The 21,201-nt window shown below is 41.8% G+C and overlaps 1 protein-coding gene across 5 annotated transcripts in view; it reads right to left on the bottom strand.

Moving 5' to 3' along the window:
- The window catches only part of LOC143299365 (uncharacterized), a 52,771-nt gene that overhangs the window by 15,595 nt on the left and 15,975 nt on the right, over positions 1-21,201 (bottom strand). For 2 of the 5 annotated variants that reach the window (XM_076612509.1, XM_076612505.1), the window contains exons 2-4: positions 7,768-7,934; positions 3,245-3,466; positions 1,795-2,062 (exon numbers count right to left, since the gene is read on the bottom strand). In XM_076612509.1, the coding sequence (XP_076468624.1) occupies positions 1,795-2,062; positions 3,245-3,466; positions 7,768-7,911 (634 nt within the window). In that variant the 5' untranslated portion in view covers positions 7,912-7,934. Of the gene's footprint in view, positions 1-1,794; positions 2,063-3,244; positions 3,467-7,767; positions 7,935-14,543; positions 14,684-14,719; positions 14,864-20,717; positions 20,988-21,201 lie in introns of those variants that run through there. The other 3 variants (XM_076612508.1, XM_076612510.1, XM_076612511.1) reach the window with 3 other exon arrangements.

Raw genomic sequence — 21,201 nt, 5'->3', positions numbered from 1 at the left:
TCGTCTGTTTTGTTCTTGATGCACACATTTTCTGAATGACCCCAGATAATAACATGACCCAATTTTCTGTCACAGCCATGTCTGATTTAAGTTGGACGTTGATGTTCATGAGTTGTTTCTTTTTTTTTTTTTTTAATCCTATTTCCCCATTACTGTTTCATCAACTGTTTCCTGAATGACAAGGGCACATGCAAACAAAAAACCCCCAGCAACAAATAAACAACAACAACATAAAGAGAGAGAGAGAAAAGAATGAATTTAGTACACTGCATTACTGTCCTGTTGTAGCAGTCTATCACCACACGTTTCTTTTTCTTCTTCTTTTCTGTTTGATCTGCTTTTATCCCCCCCTAAATGAATGCAGTCACCCAAGTAATCAAACATGGCTGCTCAGGTACACAGAATCAACAACAAGAATGAACACTCATTCAGCAATTTTCTCAACAAATTAGCACAGACCTTAAGACAAACACCAAAACGATCTTTGTTTTGTGAGACGGTTTATTCATGCATTCTTACACTATGACAGAATGATTCATTATTGGTAAAGTGTACCGAAAGTGTGTATTTTGCTTCAAAGCTGTAGTAAGACCCAGTTTCAGTTTCAGTAGCTCAAGGAGGCGTCACTGCATTTGAATAAATCCATGTATGCTACACCACATCTGCCAAGCAGATGCCTGACCAGCAGCGTAACTCAACGCGCTTTGTCAGGCCTTGAGAAGAAAAAAAAAACAAAAAAGAAAGAAATAAACTGAACTAAACTAACTAACTAAATAATAATTTAAAAAATATATAAATAAATAAATAGATAATAATAATAATGAAAATAAAATAAATAAATAGATATAAAAAAAAAATAAAAAAAAAAAAAAAAAAACAATGATGACAAATAAGCAAATAAATGTTAAAAAAAACCACCCCAAAAGACCCAAAGATACGTAACAATCCTACGAGCAAAAAGAGCGACAGTATGACGTAAGCATGAATACACATAAAAAAACAAACAAAGTTCCCACAAACGAGACCAAACACAATTCCATCGCTTTTCCGGAACCCAGACTGGAAAAATTCCCATACCCAACACAACCAAAAACTGAATCAAAATTTTCATCTGCTACACAGCTAATGAAAGAGATGAGCAGGTATCCTGGTACCAGTTGTGTTGAGCTCCTTGTCGAATAGTACTGGTCAAGGGATTTAATTACTAACTCTTTCAGTCCTCATTTTTCTATGAACCATTACTTCCCCTTGTTCCCAGAGTTCTATAAAACATAATTCACACACATATCTATATCCATAAGATTTTTCCTGACCCTGAATGGCAAAACATATTTCCAAGACTTTTCCAGCCATGGAAATGGCTCTCTCATTTTACACTCTTTTACAAAGGCCATTGAGTAATTTTCTTCAACTGTACTTGGGCATTTTTTTAATTTCAAGTATTCAATCCTTGATTCCGTCCTGTCTGTCTGGTTTCCCCTAACTCACCATTCACCTCCTCCTCCTGTCCTACCTGTTATTACAACCATAACATTCAAATGTGAAATTTAATACTTTAACAAAATGCCAAACTATCACCAGTATGTGTGACGGGACATTAAAACAAAATTCCACTCCATTCCTTTTCACCCAAGTATGTGTAATTAAAAACAAAATTCCACTCCACTCCTTTTCACCAAAGCTTTTCCAGACTGCCACGACTACTGTACCAACCCTGCTTAAACTGCCTTCTGCCCGTCCTGCATCACTCACTCACTCACACCATCCATTCCCCGCCATCACGCTAACTCTCACATTCTCTGGGTGGGCAGGGCAGAGGTCGTCTGGCAAGAGGAGGGGTGTCCACCACCCCGCTGTGGGCCACCCTACTGCTGGAGAGGGTGGGGGTGGGGGTGGAGGGTGCGGGTGACCTGGGGTGGGCGGTGGAGGGGGAGGGGGGAGGGGGCGTCTCGGTGCTGCTGCTCTTCTGGAAGCGCTTCACCTGGGGACGCTCACTGGAGTCCACGGAGGCCGTCAGGCTGCCGCCACTGGCGCTGGAGTTCACTGACAGGAACCGCTTGATCTGCCAACACACAGTCAACGGAAAGTTTCAGATTTTGTCTCTCAAAAGAAGGCATCACTAAGCTTGGACAAATCAACGTACGCTGCATTCACAACGGCTTCAAGCAGATGCCTGACCAGCAGCATAAGCCAAAGCGCTTTGTCAGGCCTTCATGCATGCATATTTTTGTACCTATCAGAGTAGATTTCTTCTAAAGAATTTTGCCAAAGGATAATGCTTGTGTTGTTATGGGTTATTTTTCAATGCACCAAGTGCATGCTGCACGTGGGACTTCGGTTTACCGTCTCATCCAAATGATTAGACACTCCGTTTGCATTATTAGCATCAAACCAAACTGATGTTTGAAAAAAAACAACTTTCCCACTGTAGACTTCAGGACAAAAGCTGAGCACCTACGGGGCTGTTCAAATTTTGGCTTGTTCCTCTTCCACAAAAATGAGGAGTTCATATTGTACTCCCAGTTTTGGTTCAAAATACTTACCATGTCAAACTGATGCAAACCAGGCCTATCTGTTTGCTTTTCTCGGCCAAAATCTTTTGCAGCAACTCAGTGATATGACATTTTGCCATTAGACCGCCATCTACTAGCCAATGAAATGCCGTTTCAAGCAATCTTCCTCAATGGCTGCCATTTTTCAGATAAGTGACATTATTGATTCGCCCTTTGCACTTTGCTGTTCACAATGTACACACCAATTTCTGAGTACACATCTCACCAGACAGTCAGTGTATCCTGCACTTCTCTGGGTCTTGAGCAAAGGGACAAATTGACAATTCCTTGAACTTATTTTACTCTGGCAGCTGTATATGACAGTAAGAAAAGGACAAGAAAGAATCATCTTACCATGTTTAGTTCCTTTACTTTGCAGGTGCAAGAAAAATGTCCAGCGTTTATGAGGACACACAAAGAAACATGACAATGCAATGCTGCCTGTGTTACCTGTGTGTGTGTGTGTGTGTGTGTGTGTGTGTGTGCATACACACATTCTCTCTCTCTCTCTCTCCCTCTCTCATACACACACAATTTCACACAATACACACACACCCACACACACAGAGAGTAACCCATACACCGTCTGTAACTCACACACACACACACACAGAGTCTCACAAACACAGCAGCACACACACAAACACCACCTCCCCACCCCCACCCTCCCCATACACCTGTCAAGCCCCTACCTGTGAATTGGGGTCATTTCTGCTCATGGTGCACACCTGCAGAAGGACAGCCTGGTCACGTGACTGGTCAAAGACATGTTTCACCAGAGCTTCCTGCAGGTTCGAGATCACAGCGCTGCCCACGCCCACAATGCGGTCGCCCACATGCAGAAGGCCGGACACGATGTGGCAGTCGTCTTTGATGCGAACCACCACCGTCACTGTCTCAAAGGTTTCCTGGCACTGTAGGACCATCAGCAAAACGTGTGACTCCGTTTGGATGTCATCTGGTTTGTTCTGGGATGTAATATTTCACTAAAATGTTTGGATGTCATCTGGTTTGTTCTGGGATGTAATATTTCACTAAAATGTTTGGATGTCATCTGGTTTGTTCTGGGATGTAATATTTCACTAAAATGTTTGGATGTCATCTGGTTTGTTCTATGATGTAATATTTCACTAGATGTTTGGATGTCATCTGGTTTGTTCTGTGATGTAATATTTCACTAAAATGTTTGGATGTCATCTGGTTTGTTTTATGATGTAATATTTCACTAAAATGTTTGGATGTCATCTGGTTTGTTCTGTGATGTAATATTCACTAAAATGTTTGGATGTCATCTGGTTTGTTCTGGGATGTAATATTTCACTAAAATGTTTGGATGTCATCTGGTTTGTTCTGTGATGTAATATTTCACTAAAATGTTTGGATGTCATCTGGTTTGTTCTGGGATGTAATATTTCACTAAAATGTTTGGATGTCATCTGGTTTGTTCTGGGATGTAATATTTCACTAAATGTTTGGATGTCATCTGGTTTGTTCTATGATGTAATATTCAATAAAATGTTTGGATGTCATCTGGTTTGTTCTGGGATGTAATATTTCACTAAATGTTTGGATGTCATCTGGTTTGTTCTGTGATGTAATATTTCACTAAAATGTTTGGATGTCATCTGGTTTGTTCTGTGATGTAATATTCACTAAAATGTTTGGATGTCATCTGGTTTGTTCTGGGATGGAATATTTCACTAAAATGTTTGGATGTCATCTGGTTTGTTCTGGGATGTAATATTTCACTAAAATGTTTGGATGTCATCTGGTTTGTTCTGTGATGCAACATCTGACTGAATGTCTGGATGTGATTTGATCAGTTATGGTGTGATATTCAGTTCTTTGGATGTGATTTGGTTTGCTCTGTGATGTAATGTTCAGCTGGTTTGGATGTGCTATGGTTTGTTCTGTGGAGTGATACTGAACTGTTTTGGATGTGATTTCATTTGTTATGTGGCATAATATTTTACGAAACGTTGGGTGTGATTTGGTTCATTCTTTTGGCATACTATTTCAGCTGTTTGGATGTGATTTGGTTCGTTCTCTGGAGTAATACTTACCTGTTTTGATGTGACTAGTTTTGTTATGTGGTATAATATCTAACTGAATGCTTATATTGGTTTATTCTGTAGTGTAAAAACTAACTGTTTTGAAGTGACTTGCTCTGATATGAGATTTAATTGGTTGGTTGGTAGGTTGAACAGAGGGGTGGAGTGTACACTCCTCCTCCTGACCTCTCAAAGTACCCCCCCCCCCCCTCCCCACAGACACCCCCCTCTCCCCCCTCCCCCCCACCCTTTCCCTCTCCAACATACAAACATGACACGAATAACAGCATTTCTTTTATGACACTGAACAAGCCAAATCACATCCAATCCAAACAATCATCTTAGTTATATATTACACCTTAGAACAAATCAAATCACATCCAAACATTTAAATATTACACCACAGAAACAAACCAAATCACATCCAAACAGTTCAACATCATGCCACACAACAAACCAAGTTACACCCAGTTAAATATTACACCACAGAAACAAACCAAAATCACATCCTATCACTCAGTTAAAATGTGTGTGTGTGTGTGTGTGTGTGTGTGTGTGTGTGTGTGTGTAGTCACATTTTGGTGTGTGTATGTAACACAGATACGATGTATTATGTTAACAAAAGCGTTTTTGTAAAGCACATAGAGCAGATTTCTGGATAGTGTGCTATATAAGTATCCATTATTATTATTATTATTAAAATAAACTATGTGGCAACTTTTCATGGGAATCTGAGGATGCTACTTCATCCAAAAAAAAAAAAAAAAAAAAAAAGTCTCTGTGCTTTCCAGGTTTATTCTGCATAACAACCAACCTCTGACATTTCATGGCAGGCTACATATACGGCACAGCAACAGCCACAAAACCACAACAACAATGAAAATCAATGCTGACATTTCTGCTCCTCTGTTAAACTAGCTGCGCTTCCATTCAGCTAACATGGACTGCACACAAATGTCACAATTCTTCCCCACCCAATCACCTTTGCCACAGAAAATGCATCGTCCCATTTATCAATCAATAAATCTTATTTCCATCACGCACAGGCTGGTCAGAAAGGGCAGAGGCATTTGTACAATTGTTATTCCTCATACTCACAAAGAAGATTTGTCTGACAAAAAAAAAAAAAAAAAAAAAAAAAAAAAAAAAAAAAAATATATATATATATATATATATATATATATATACACACACACATGTATACACTGCAACAGTTCACAAAGCATGCTCACAAAGATTTGTCTGAATAAAAAAAAAAAAAATATATATATATACACGTGTACACACTGCAACAGTTCACAAAGGATTTCCTTTACCACAAGAGAGAGAACACTCAGAGCACTCTCCTTTCACACAGAGAAATCTGCTGTGATAAAAAGAAATACAAATTATACAAGTAACACACGCTGTAGTGCAAGGTCCAACAGCAAAACGATTTGTGACGAAAAGTGACATCGACAGCATTCAGAACGACAAAAAGGACACTTGCCGGCGGGCATCCCACGTCCCCTCCATCACCGGTTTCAACCCCAGCACAAAAGTGCAAACCCCATTTTCTTCTTCATTAATATTCATGAAGGATGTGATCATGAAACGCATATGGAAATAGATCATGTGATACCAGCGTTCATAGGGCAGAGAGACCCATCCCATTTTTTTTTTTTGTCATGAATAACTGAAAGTTCTGTATTGTATTGTATTACATTTTGTCACAACAGATTTTTCTGTGTGAAATTTAGGCTGCTCTCCCTGGGGAGAGAGCATCACTATAGTGCTGCAGCACCCATAGATTTCTTTTTCTGTCTGCAAGTATCTCTTCTACAAAGTAGATTTTTGTCATGAATAACTGAAAGTTCTGTATTGTATTGTACACGGAGGTCAGAAGAAGCGCTTCAGAGATACTCTGAAAGTCTCTCTGAAAGCGTTTGATATCAACCCTGACTCCTGGGAGGAATCTGCAGTGGACCGTGACAAATGGCGCGCTGCTGTGCACAAAGGCGCCAGGTTGTGCGAGGCCAACAGGACTGCTGCAGCTGCTGAGAAGAGGCAGGCCAGAAAGTCACGGGCAAACAAGCTCCCTGACAATGATATGCCTGTCTTTGTCTGCCCCAACTGTCAGCGAACATTTCGTGCGCAGATTGGACTATTCAGCCATCTGCGCACTCACAGATAGATTCATGAGCATCCTTCCCCCCACCCCACCACCACCCTCCCCCCATCCCCCATCTGGATGACAACGATGGTCATCATCGATCTCGATGGACACACCCACCACCACCACCAGATTTTTCTACATAAATTTTGCCTTCCCTTTTGTTTCCGTGGGTTCCTTTACAAGTGTATGGTGGGCACGGCACCTCCGTCTGTCTCATCTGAATGACTAGCAGTTGCACCCAGACCACCACCGCTCAAGGTCCAATGAAGTATACTCCCTGACTCCAGGACCACGGGGATCAGAAACAGTGAAAGACAGCTACTCAATGCAGACATGTCTACCCTAAATGTGGCTTTTTTTGTTGTTGTTGATGTTATTGGCAATTAAAAACAGCAGTAATACCACCAGCAGTAACAACAACAGTAGTACCACCGGTAGTAACAGTAGGAACAGCACCACAAAACAGCAGGGGTTTTTTGTTGTTGTTTTTTCTTTTTTTTGTGTGTGGAGTGTTGGCCTCGTGGTAACGCATCTGCCTAGGAAGCAAGAGAATCCAAGCACACTGGTTCGAATCGCCAGTATTCCCCCACCCCCACCTTCCACTGGACCTTGAGTGGTGGTCTGGATGCTACTCATTAGGATGAGATGATAAATCGAGTTCCAGTGTGCAGCATGCATTTAGCGCACATAAAAGAACCCACGGCAACAAAAGGGCTGTCCCTGGCAAAATTCTGCAGAAAAATCCACTTTGAAAGGAAAACAAATACAACCGCAGGCAGAAAAAATACAATAAAAAGGGTGGCACTCTCAGTGCAGCCACGAGCTCTCCCTGGGGAGAGCGAGCCCAAATTTCACACAAACAAATCTGTCGTGACAAAAAGAAGTAATACAATACAATACACAACAACAGCAGTAGGTCAGTTGTTCACTAACACAGCACGACAAATACATGCCCCCAAAACTCTGCCCCACCACCTCTTTGAGTTAGGACAACCAGTCAGCCACTCACAGGGTAGGTCTTGAAGTGGAAGCCCAGCTTGCGGTTGTGTCCCCTGTTGACGACGACAAAGCGCGGGGCTGACCAGTGGACGGTGTGGGGCCGACACAGGAGCTGCTGAAGCAAGAAGCGGGCTGACTCTGGGCTGGAGCCCATGACGCTAGCCACAGACAGGCATCCTGCAACATGCACGTCGCGACCACCCACGGTTAGCATCTCTGTCGCTGTCACTGTGTCGTCGTCACACAGACAGTTTTGTTGATATCACGCTGAAAGTTACTGCTATCACACCAAGGTTACTATCACACTGACAGTTACCATCGCAGCTGTTATCACACTGACAGTTGTTATCAAAATGAAAGTTGTTTTCATCAAACTGACAGTTATCATCGTAGCTGTTATCAAAATGAAAGTTGTTTTCATCACATTGACAGTTATCATCGTAGCTGTTATCACACTGACAGTTGTTATCAAAATGAAAGTTGTTTTCATCACATTGACAGTTACCATCACAGCTGTTATCACACTGACAGCTGTTATCAAACTGAAAGTTGTTTTCATCAAACTGACAGTTATCATCGCAGCTGTTATCACACTGACAGTTGTTATCAAACTGAAAGTTGTTTTCATCAAACTGACAGTTACCATCACAGCTGTTATCACACTGACAGTTGTTATCAAACTGAAAGTTGTTTTCATCAAACTGACAGTTATCATCGCAGCTGTTATCACACTGACAGTTGTTATCAAAATGAAAGTTGTTTTCATCAAACTGACAGTTATCATCGCAGCTGTTATCACACTGACAGTTGTTATCAAAATGAAAGTTGTTTTCATCAAACTGACAGTTATCATCGTAGCTGTTATCACACCGACAGCTGTTATCAAAATGAAAGTTGTTTTCATCACATTGACAGTTATCATCGTAGCTGTTATCACACTGACAGTTGTTATCAAAATGAAAGTTGTTTTCATCACACTGACAGTTATCATCGTAGCTGTTATCACACCGACAGCTGTTATCAAACTGAAAGTTGTTTTCATCACACTGACAGTTATCATCGCAGCTGTTATCACACTGACAGCTGTTATCAAAATGAAAGTTGTTTTCATCAAACTGACAGTTATCATCGCAGCTGTTATCACACTGACAGTTGTTATCAAACTGAAAGTTGTTTTCATCAAACTGACAGTTATCGTAGCTGTTATCACACTGACAGTTGTTATCAAAATGAAAGTTGTTTTCATCACACTGACAGTTATCATCGCAGCTGTTATCACACCGACAGCTGTTATCAACATGAAAGTTGTTTTCATCACACTGACAGTTATCATCGTAGCTGTTATCACACTGACAGTTGTTATCAACATGAAAGTTGTTTTCATCACACTGACAGTTACCATCGCAGCTGTTATCACACTGACAGCTGTCATCAAAATGAAAGTTGTTTTCAACACCCTGACAGTTATCACCACACAGACGGCTGTTTTTACCATAATGAAAGCTGTTTTCATATCATCACACTGACATGATGGTTATTCTCACACTGACAGAAGACAAGTAGTTGTTATCAAACTGGTATAATTTTATCATTATCACGCTGAAAGTTGTTTTTTAAATCATCACACTGACATTATCACAATGACAACAGACAAGCAGTTATTATCACACTTAAATAAATCTATAATCATTACACTTAAATTGGTTTTTATATCATCATACTGACAGTTATTACCACTCTGACAATAGTTGTTATTACAAGAACTTTATCATTATCACACTGACAGTTGTTATCACTCTGACAGTTGTTAGTTATCACACTGATATAACTTCATCATTATGACACTTATTATCACTCTCACAGTAGTTGTTACCACACTGATAACTATCATTATCAAACTGACTGTAGTTATCACACTGAAAGTTGTTTATATCACAATGACATTGTCAGTGTGATATAAGTGGCAGTTTTTTTTCCTCATCATACTGAGAGTTATTATCATTCTGACAGCAGTTGTTATCACACTGATATAACTATCATTATCACACTGACTGTAGTTATCATACTGAAAGTTGTTTATATCACAATGACAATGTCAGTGTGATATAAGTGACAGTTTTTTTTTCCCCTCATCATACTGAGAGTTATTATCACTCTGACAGTAGTTGTTAGCATACTGTTAGTAACCTTTAGAGTTGCAACCGGCTCTGTACACGATCTGTATATCTATTGCAAATGTTTGAAGAGAGTAGAACAGAGATTGCACTCAAGTTTGAACGCTCCTTCATATAACTGTTTTAAGAAAATTTACATATATATATATATATGAAACACATGCATCAGTCATGTGCACACATGCACACACATACGAACAATAGTACACAATATACCCGATAAACTATGCTCAGAATAACAAACATCACACACACACACACACACACACACAGCATTGCTTTCCTAAGTGCTAACTGCTGACTCCCTCACATGACATAGCAGACTTCTCCTCTCTCCATCAGTGACTCATAGTCAGATTGAGGCTGATTCATGTCCTATTTCTGTGTCTACCATTTCACCCACAATCTGGTCATGCAATGTCTTTTCTGAGAAACTACACAGTCATATATTACCAGTTCAACGCTTCCATCGCATCAGTGACAGGTTTAGACAGAATTAGAAGAATGCACACCCAAGTAACATACGTGCATGAACGTATGCACACACACACACACACTGGAATACTTGCTAGAAGAATGCATTCCCAAGTAACACACACACACACTGGAATACCTGCTAGAAGAATGCACACCCAAGTAACACACACACACACACACACACACAGACGCATACACACACACACACACACTGGAATACCTGCTAGAAGAATGCACACCCAAGTAACGTGCACACACACACACACACACACACATTGGAATACCTGCTAGAAGAATGCACACCCAAGTAACGTGCACACACACACACATACACACACACACACTGGAATACCTGCTAGAAGAATACACACCCAAGTAACGTGCACACACACACACATACTGGAATAACTGCTAGAAGAATACACACCCAAGTAACGTGCACACACACACACATACACACACACACTGGAATACCAGCTAGAAGAATACACACCCAAGTAACGTGCACACATACACACACACACACACTGGAATACCTGCTAGAAGAATGCACACCCAAGTAACGTGCACACACACACACACAGACGCACACACAGAGACGCACACACACACACACACACTGGAATACCTGCTAGAAGAATACACACCCAAGTAACGTGCACACACACACACATACACACACACATGCACACACACACTAGAATACCTGCTAGAAGAATGCACACCCAAGTAACGTGCACACACACACACATACACATACACACACACACTGGAATACCTGCTAGAAGAATACACACCCAAGTAACGTGCACACACACACACACACACACACACATGCACACACACACTAGAATACCTGCTAGAAGAATACACACCCAAGTAACGTGCACACACACACACACACTGGAATACCTGCTAGAAGAATGCACACCCAAGTAACGTGCACACGCACACACACACACACACACTGGAATACCAGCTAGAAGAATGCACACCCAAGTAACGTGCACACGCACATACACACACACACACTGGAATACCTGCTAGAAGAATGCACACCCAAGTAACGTGCACACACACACACACACACACACACTGGAATACCTGCTAGAAGAATACACACCCAAGTAACGTGCACACACACACATGCACACACACACACACTGGAATACCTGCTAGAAGAATGCACACCCAAGTAACGTGCACACACACACATGCACACACACACACACTGGAATACCTGCTAGAAGAATGCACACCCAAGTAACGTGCACACAAACATACACAGACGCACACACAGACGCGCACACAAACACACACACACACACAGACGCACACACACACACACCGGAATACCTGCCAGAAGAATGCACACCCAAGTAAAGTGCATCCATACATGCACACACACACACACACACACACACACTGCCAATACCTACATCCATGTCTTAGTGACAAGACACTGAATCGATAAACAACACCACACTCAATATGATTATGAACATACACACAAGCAAGCACACCCAAGCAGCAGCATGTTTGCTAACATGAATGCGCACACTGTTCCAAACATACAACCAACACAAAAATGCACACATGCACACACACACACACACACACAGAGTTTCAGTTACAGTTTCAACAAGCTGTCCAAGTGTGTGGACACATACAATCTACACCACAGCAGCCTTAAAAAAAAAAAAAAAACAACAGCCCCCCCCCCCCACCCCCCCTCCCCCAAAACCAACAGATGGCTGATCTTCAGATAAACCCAATATATGCTGAGCAGGCCTTGAGATCCCATGCTAGATTTGCATAAAACGTTAACATAAATAAACGTATATTATATAATAAAGAGGAAGAAGAAGAAGAAGATTTAAGAAAAGAAACACACATGCACGCAAACACAAATAGACATGTGCACACACACACACATACACAGCATGTCTCCCAGATAAATGTTCCTCATTAACATTCAGCACATGTGAAGCCTGAGTTATAAACCTTTGCTTCCTGTCTAAATGATATATATATATATATATATATATATATATATATATGTGTGTGTGTGTGTGTGTGTGTTCAATAAACTTATAAAGGGTAATGTGATGTGTGCAGTTAACTCTCTCCATACGAACGGCGAAAGAGAAGACGTTAACAGCGTTTCACCCCAATTACCACCATCAACATATTGCAAGCGGAAGGCTCTTATACTGAAGAGGTGAATGTTGACAAAGAATACCACAATTCTGACGATGGAAGCTAAAGGTTGGGTCATTGAGACACCCACTGGACATCCGAGGGGTCTGTGTAGAGGAGAAGACAGGACTGGCCGTACTGAGCGAGTTAAAGCACAAAACAACTCAAGAAAGCATACTCATCAAACTGACCCAATATGTCACTTGTCCCATGAGATGTGGGTTGGTTTGTTGATGTTATCAATCTTTTGATCAGACTGATCTGACACACGTGCGAGCGCGCACGCACGCGTGCACACACACACACACACACACACAAATCAATTTTGGACAAGTCTGTTTGGGTGCTTTTGATGCTTAATTTTCTTCATTTATTCACTTTTTTCTTAATTCTAATATAACAAAATCAAGAGACGATGGATTTACCTAAATCCAGTCTACATTGACTATTCCCATTTAAGGACACATATACAGTATAGATAAGTATCTTAATCATTCTGCCACCTTGCTTTTAAGCACTTCACAAAACTTGCTTAAATGTTTGCTGTTTCAGCATTATTCAAAACTTGCTTAATTAAATGTTTGCTGCTTCAGCATTCTACAAAACTTGCTTAAATGTTCCCTGTTTCAGCATTTCACTAAACTTGCTTAAATGTTCACTGTTTCAGCATTGCTCAAAACTTGCTTAATTAAATGTTGCCCGTTTCAGAAATAAACAAAACTCGCATAATTAAATGTTTGCTGTTTCAGCATCATACAAAACTTGCTTGAATGTTCACTGTTTCAGCATTATACAAACTTGCTTAAACGTTCCCCTTTTCAGCATTATACAAAACTTGCTTCAATGTTCCCTGTTTCAGCATTAAACAAAACCTGCTTAAATGTTCCCTGTTTAAGCACTTCACAAAACCTGCTTAAATGTTAAAAAAGCATTCTGCAAAACTTGCTTTAAATCATGTTTCCTGTCTAAGCCGAGAACTCTATCACAAGCATACTTAAGGATTGGCACATAACCGACAAGACCTACTGGACTTACACCCTTCTCTCTTTCTCTATGTGTTCCATCCACACAATTATGATCCCTTTCACTATTCAGGTTCACACAATGACACAATGTGGAGCATTCAAGCGGTAATCAGTGCTGGGATATGTTAAGCTTGTAATTGTATACACATATATATATACACACAGCCGGAACCTACCTAAACAGTGTATACCTGAGCTTTCACACGCACACACACACACACAGAGTATACAAACGCTGTGCTGCTGTTCCAGTGAGCTGCACATGATTAGGTGAAATACATACCTCTCTTTCGTACTTATTCTCCCTCAAGTATTTATGCAAGCTGCAAGTTTTTATCGTCCTTTCACTCCTATTTAACAAGGTAGGTCTACTGCAAAGTAATCATTTCATGCCCAGAATAAACACTTCCAAAATTTTGCAGAACAGCATTGCATAGATGCTGCAAAAACACAAACGGGTTTTAACCAACAAAGAGTGTCAGGACAACATTCGCTTCTCCCTATTTCAATCTCCAGCTTATGAAAACTTGTTCAAACTTCCAGTGAAGAAACTTAAAACATGGTTATCAAGCATGTGATTTATGTATGTTTCTCTATCAAAATTGCACACACACACACACACACACACACACACATTACATATAGTTGTTCCAGTGTGTTGAATCTGAATGGTGAAATGTATACCTCTCTCTCTTTCTCACACACACACACACACATACATTGTGTATAATTGTTTCAGTGTGTTGAACCTGAATGGTGAAATGTATTTCTCTCTCTCTCTCTCTCTTTCTCTTTCTCACACACACACACACACATTGTGTATATAGAGTGTTCCAGTGTGTTGAACACACCTCACCAACTGGAAACGCCACCACAAACACAGTCAACAACCGAAAAACAAAGCCCCCCACCTTCCAACAGTTGTTGTTTCCAGTCCCAGCAATACAATTTAACTTCACTGAAACTCCACAGAAAACAAAAGAAAAAAACGTACACAACAAAAATGGAAAAAAAAAGAAGAAAAAAAAAGGGGGAGAACCAGCCGGAACTACAGACGTTCAACGCTAAACTGATCACTACAACTCACTGGCGAGATTCTACGATCTCTTGTTCACAGCCTTAATCAGATAGTGTGGAAGAGATCGACGTGAACATTCCACGAGGTCCCTGCTTGTGTGTCTCACACAGGCCTCCAGGGGCGAACTAACTCAACGGGATATTTTGTGGGTTACCAGGCTGACTTGTCCGTCTCTCTCTCTCTCTGTGTGTTCCATTAGACTCAGGGTCAAATAGCCCCCCACACAGGCGCATGAGCCACATGTCGTTTGTGTGTGTGTGTGTGTGTGTGTGTGTGTGTGTGTGTGTGTGTGTGTGTGTGTGTGTGTGTGTGTGTGTGTGTGTGTGTGTGTGTGTGAGAGAGAGAGAGAGAGAGAGAGAGAGAGAGAGAGTTTATTCATACAGGCCCCAGCCCCTTTGAAGGGGGGGCATATACAGTAAAATGCTGTAGTCATATATATATATATATATATATATATATATATATATATATATATATATATATCTTTATGATGTAACATATACATTTCTCCTTTAGAGTGCTTTATACAGATAAAGAGCGAACTCGTTGACAGTCTTTTCTGAGAGCGAGCGAGCGAGAGAGAGATAGATCATGGCAGCGGGTTGGTGAAGAAGTCTTTTAAACCACCCAGATAGATGGTAAGAACAGGCCAATACTAACAGATGTTAATGCTTTTAAACTACCCATTAGCGCTGGCCGGAGAGAGAGAGAGAGAGAGAGAGAGAGAGAGAGAGTGCGCGCGCGTGTATCCAAGTGTAACGTGTGTGTACGTGCATAAGCACACGCGCTTGTGTGTACACACATATACACCCACAATGATGTGACTGTCATGTGGGGACAGAACGAACGAGGACTGAATAAACAACACACACACACAAAACAACAACAAAACAAACAAAAACAAACAACAACAACAAAAACACACCAAAAAATAAAAACGTTCCTCTTCCACCAACGTGACCTCCATTCACACGCCTGTTCCCAACAACAGACTTGACGACACACAATACAACCACTCACACAACTACCACCACAAGGCTTGTATTACCATTCCATACATAACCTACACACACACACAGCCACACACACACATACACACACACACACACAGCCACACACACACACACACGCACACACACGCACACACACACACACACCTGGGAGTCACTACAGGCTCCATTCACCGATCCACCCACCCGCGCAACCCACCTTGCCACCATGTTAAATTGTGTGTGCCAACCATCGAGCTCAACAGTGGTGCCAACCCAAGCGACAACTACGTACAGCCATGTTCAAAGCACTCCGGTTGCGGTACGGGGATGGGCATGTCTGGAATGATTTCTGATGGCGGGTGAGGGTGGTGGGCGCGGGTGGGGGAGAGGGGGATGGGGGGGGGGGGGGGGAGCAGAGGGGAGTAGGTGGGGGAGGGTTAGGTGGGTGCAAGCTCTGCACCATTCCTTCAGTGTAACACTCTATTTAGAGAAAACAAAAAATCAATACTTTTCTTGGTTTGAACAGTCTTTTAATTATCCAACAGCACACATAATTAACTACAATGCAAAGCGAAGACTACACAGCATCAACAAGCTCAATGCTTATAATTATCAGACTGTGCTCACATGATGAAACATATGATCATTAATGTCAAATAACTTCTTTTTTTTTTCTGTAGCCACCTCTCTTATTACGAACACCACCACCACCAGCTAACAGCAACTGCAGAATGTACCAAACCTCTCACCACAGAACAACAACAGTCTGATGACGAGAGGGCAGGTGGGAGGGAGGTGGTGGGGATGGGGATGGGGTGAGGAGGGGTAAGAGGGGGGGGGGGGATAAATACTAAAGACACTGAGGAATATGCGTCTTTCATGGGAAGTTTGTTTGGATTTTTGTTTTTCGACAAGGTTCCACTTCCTGGATAATTGCGTTCTACATCGCCGCTCGGTCTGCGCCGGCCAGAAGATTTGTGAGCAATATCAAACAACTTGTTCATAAACAGCAAATGAAGAGAGGAACCCCCCCCCCAAAAAAAAAAAACCCCAACCGAATAAAAAAAAAACCACAAAAAAACCAAGAGAGGCAAGGCCTTCAAGACTCACTTGTGATACACATAAAAAAAAAATTTAAAAAAATCCAAGCTTTTTATGTATTGAGTATAATTTCAAAATGTAATGTTTAAGATGAGAAAGATCAGTTTAAAGCGAATTAAGTCCCCTAGCATTAATTACAGAGTAATTTCCCTTTTTTTATTATCTGCACCAAAACGTTTGCAAAAATAAATAAAATTTCCATGCTTAGCAAAAGAAAGAAGTTCCTGTTTGAACAAAAAATGATAATAATGACTGAGAGAGAGAGAGAGAGAGAGAGAGAGAGAGAGAGAGAGAGAGAGAGAGAAAGACAGAGGGAGAGAGACAGAGAGGACAGAGACAAAGACAAATGCTGAAATAGACAAGAGACAGAGACAGAAAGACTAAGACAGACAGAGAAACAGAGATAGAGAAGAAAACAGACTGACAAGGACCAAGAGTGGTTACAGAGGCAGAGAGACAGAGAGAGAGAGAGACAGAGAGAGAGAGAGAGACAAAGGCGGCCAAGAGAGACACATACAGAGACAATGATAGTGGAAATGATTCACTCAGTGAACTTTGAGCCCCAGCCATGCACGCGCACACACACACACACACACACACACACACATGACAGAGGCTGTCAGACCAGACAGTGACAGCACAGATACAGCCAACACAGGCGGGCGGGGCCTGAAACGCACTGCGCACTAATAATCACGATAATAACACTTCACTCACATAGCACTTTCAAACCTCTCAAAAGCGCTTCACCATGACACCACAAAGCACGCAACAACTGTTACACCCACGTACGCACAAACAAGTGTGAAAGAAACAGAGATATGCGCATCCATCTATATAGAACACAGATATGGAATCCATTGAGTGCCTCTGTCATGTAGAAACTCCTTGAAAAGGAATGGGTTTTTTTATATATGTTTTAATGGATGTGAGGGAGCGACCGTGAGGGACTGGAAATAAAAAAAGAAAAAAAAAGAAAGGAAAAAAAAAGGCAATGAATTCTAGTTTTTCGAGGCTGAAAACTAAAACCTTTTCCCGCACTGTTTCTCTCTGTTGAATTATGGAATGCACAAATCAAATATAATCGTGCAGCCAGATTTAAAATCAACCACTTCTCCTTCACAAACTCATGTATATATTTGAGCGTTCCCATACTGGAGAGACCAAGAGAGAGACGAGTCTAAACAGTACCATATGCGCACTCATGCACACACACACACAAGGACGCATCCTCACACACATTCACACTTGTGGAGATATGCATGTAAATATATATATGTGGAAACAAGCACGCACCCGCATATGAAAAAAACATGCACACATGCACACACACACACATGCATATGTGGAAACATGCGCACACATACACACACACATGCATGTACATGTGGAAGCATACATACACACATATGTACATGTAGAAACGTGCAAACACACACACACACACACACAAACACATATGCACATTTGGAAACATACACGTACATGTATACACACACATCACACACACACACACACACACACACACACACAAACTTGAGGCACATGTGGAAACATGAACACAGAGTGTAGGATACACGGCAAAGGATGCCCATGACAGGGACAATGTAGCTTTCCACCATCTGTTTCCTGAGGAAATGGCCCAGATTTCAACTACTGGGCCAACCAACCAACCCACAGCCAGGATGATTAACCCACCACCTCACTGTCCACACCCCCCCCCCCCCCCCGACCCTCCCCTCACCACACACACTGCCTTCCAACAAAGAAAGTCACGCCCCATCACTGACCTTTTGTGTGCACTATCACACACGCATAAATGCACTCGCATGCACACACACACACACACACACACACACGTGTGTGTGTGCTTACGCGCGCACACATACACGCTTGATGGATTGCTGGATCCTTGTAACATAGTCCGACTGGAGTGTTTCTGGAGTGTGACTTAAGCCACAAGTAATATTACATTCGTAATAAAAAGAAATGTTAATTGATGGTATATTTGAGTATTAATGGCATGTTCTGATCAATACTTTCTATGTATACACTTTTACTCATACAGATCTACACACACACACATGCATGAGCACACTTATACACAGAAGCACACATGCACATGCACACACACACACACACACTATACACACTCAAATTTACCTGTTCAATATCATTCAATACATAGTGAAAACACTTTCAAGAGAAATACACATGTATACACATTGTGCTTGTGATTGTGATTGTGTGTGTGTGATGTGTGTGTGTGTGTGTGTGTGTGTGTGTGTGTGTGTGTTTTCTTTCTTCCTCAACAAGAACATTTTGGTCAAGAGAAAATGGAGGTCAACATCCCTTCTGTAACTGTGTATACCATAAAAAGATTTTTTTTAATTAAAAAAAAAAAAAAATCACAAAATATAGAGGGAAAGCAGGGAGAAAGGGAGGGTGGTTGGGTGTTAGGGACAAAGAATCGGACAGAGAGACAGAGGGAGGGAGGAGAAACAGGAAGAAAGAGATAAACTAAAGGGAGAAAGAGAGGGGTGTGTGGGGTGTTGGGAACAAAGAATCAGACAGAGAGACAGAGGGAGGGAGGGAGGGAGGAAAAATAGAAAGATAAAGGGAGAAAGAGAGGGAGGATGGGGTGTGGGGGACAAAGAATCAGACAGAGAGACAGAGGGAGGGAGGGAGGGAGGGAGGAAAAATAGAAAGATAAAGGGAGAAAGAGAGGGAGGATGGGGTGTTAGGGACAAAGGACCAGACAGGGAGACAGAGGGAGGGAGGGAGGGAGGGAGGAAAAATACAAAGATAAAGGGAGAAAGAGAGGGAGGGTGGGGTGTGGGGGACAAAGAATCAGACAGAGAGACAGAGAGAGGGAGGAGAAACAGGAAGAAAGAGATAAAGGGAGAAAGAGAGGGAGGGGTGTGGGGTGCTAGGGACAAAGAGTGAAAGAGACAGACAGAGAGGGAGAGGGGTTGGGGGGGGGGGGGGACAGAAAGGAGAAAAAAAAGATAAAGGGTGAAAGAGAGGATAGGAAAGAGACAGAAAGAGAGGGTGGGGGAGATGAGAGAGAGACAGAGAGAGACAGAGAGGAAGGCTGATGAGAGAGGGGCTGGGGGGGAGAGAAAGAGCAGAAGGACGTGAGAAAGAGGGAGTAAGGAACTGAAGGTGACAGAGGGGGAGAGAGAGAGAGAGAGAGAGAGAGAGAGAGAGAGAGAGAGAGAGAGAGAGACAGACAGACAGACAGACAGACACACAGACAGACAGAGTGCTGTAGGAGAGATACAACACAAAAAGATAGAATGGTATGATAAATGTAACAAAGACAGAAACGATTACACACATACACACACACACACGACTGCTTTTTCAATATTGTTTGTCTGAGAAGCTCTCAACTAGTGCATCACAATACAATGGAAGTCAAGTTCTTAACAACATTGTAATTAATTTTTGCCGAGTTCCTGGTCACACCAGTTGTGAGATAACTTTTTTTTTTTTCATTTTTAAATCTATCTCACACTAACACACTCCATCCGTATCACACTGAAAGCCAACTGAAATCCACCACCATCATATCCCCGACCCCATCCTTCCCTTTCTAATCACGTTCACATACCTTTGCATACACACACACACACACACACACACACACTGTACACAAACACATGCAGACATGAGAGAGCATGTGCGCACATGTACACACACACACACACACACACACACATACGCAGTGCAGGAAACTCAAAACATAAAACTGACAACAAAAAAACTGAAATCATGCAGACAAAATGTAACTGACACCACATGAGGTACAAAACAGCATAAACAAAAATTTAAAAACATTAAAAAAAAAAACACCCAAAAAACAAAACTTCAACACTCTCTCTCGCTCACACACACACACAGGAACTTACAAAGGTCCTCTGGAACTAATAAAGATGGACAGACTCGCTGCACATATATATATATATACAACTTCCAAGTCCTTTGCTTCAGACGATAGACAAAGACCAGTCAATGTCACCAGCACCACCGGTGACTGCACTAACACAGACACTTGAAGAGTCAATCCGCCACATTCAACAAGCAAAAAAACCATGCACAGTGCACAAAGCACGGTACACAACCAGCGAAGGAACAGACGCAAAATGATGTCAGTGGCAATATTATCGTTCGTAGTCGAGTGCATGCATGCCAGAAGTAAGCCAGCCAGCCAGCCAGCAAGCCAGCCACTGCCACTGCCGCTGTACTTAGCCTGCCCACGTACCCCCACCCAGTCGCACCAACCCTCTCGCCTTGTCTGCACGGCTTTTGCTCAGTTTTATTTAGTTTTAACCCCTTGAATGCTGAAACTTGGTGTGACTGATTTGATTGACGTGGATTTCTAATTATTGTAAG

This window comes from Babylonia areolata, chromosome 25 (assembly GCF_041734735.1).
Source record: "Babylonia areolata isolate BAREFJ2019XMU chromosome 25, ASM4173473v1, whole genome shotgun sequence".
Lineage (NCBI taxonomy): Eukaryota > Metazoa > Mollusca > Gastropoda > Neogastropoda > Buccinidae > Babylonia > Babylonia areolata.
The sequence above is the reverse complement of the archived record's forward strand: the minus strand, read 5'-3'. Positions and strand labels throughout refer to the sequence as shown.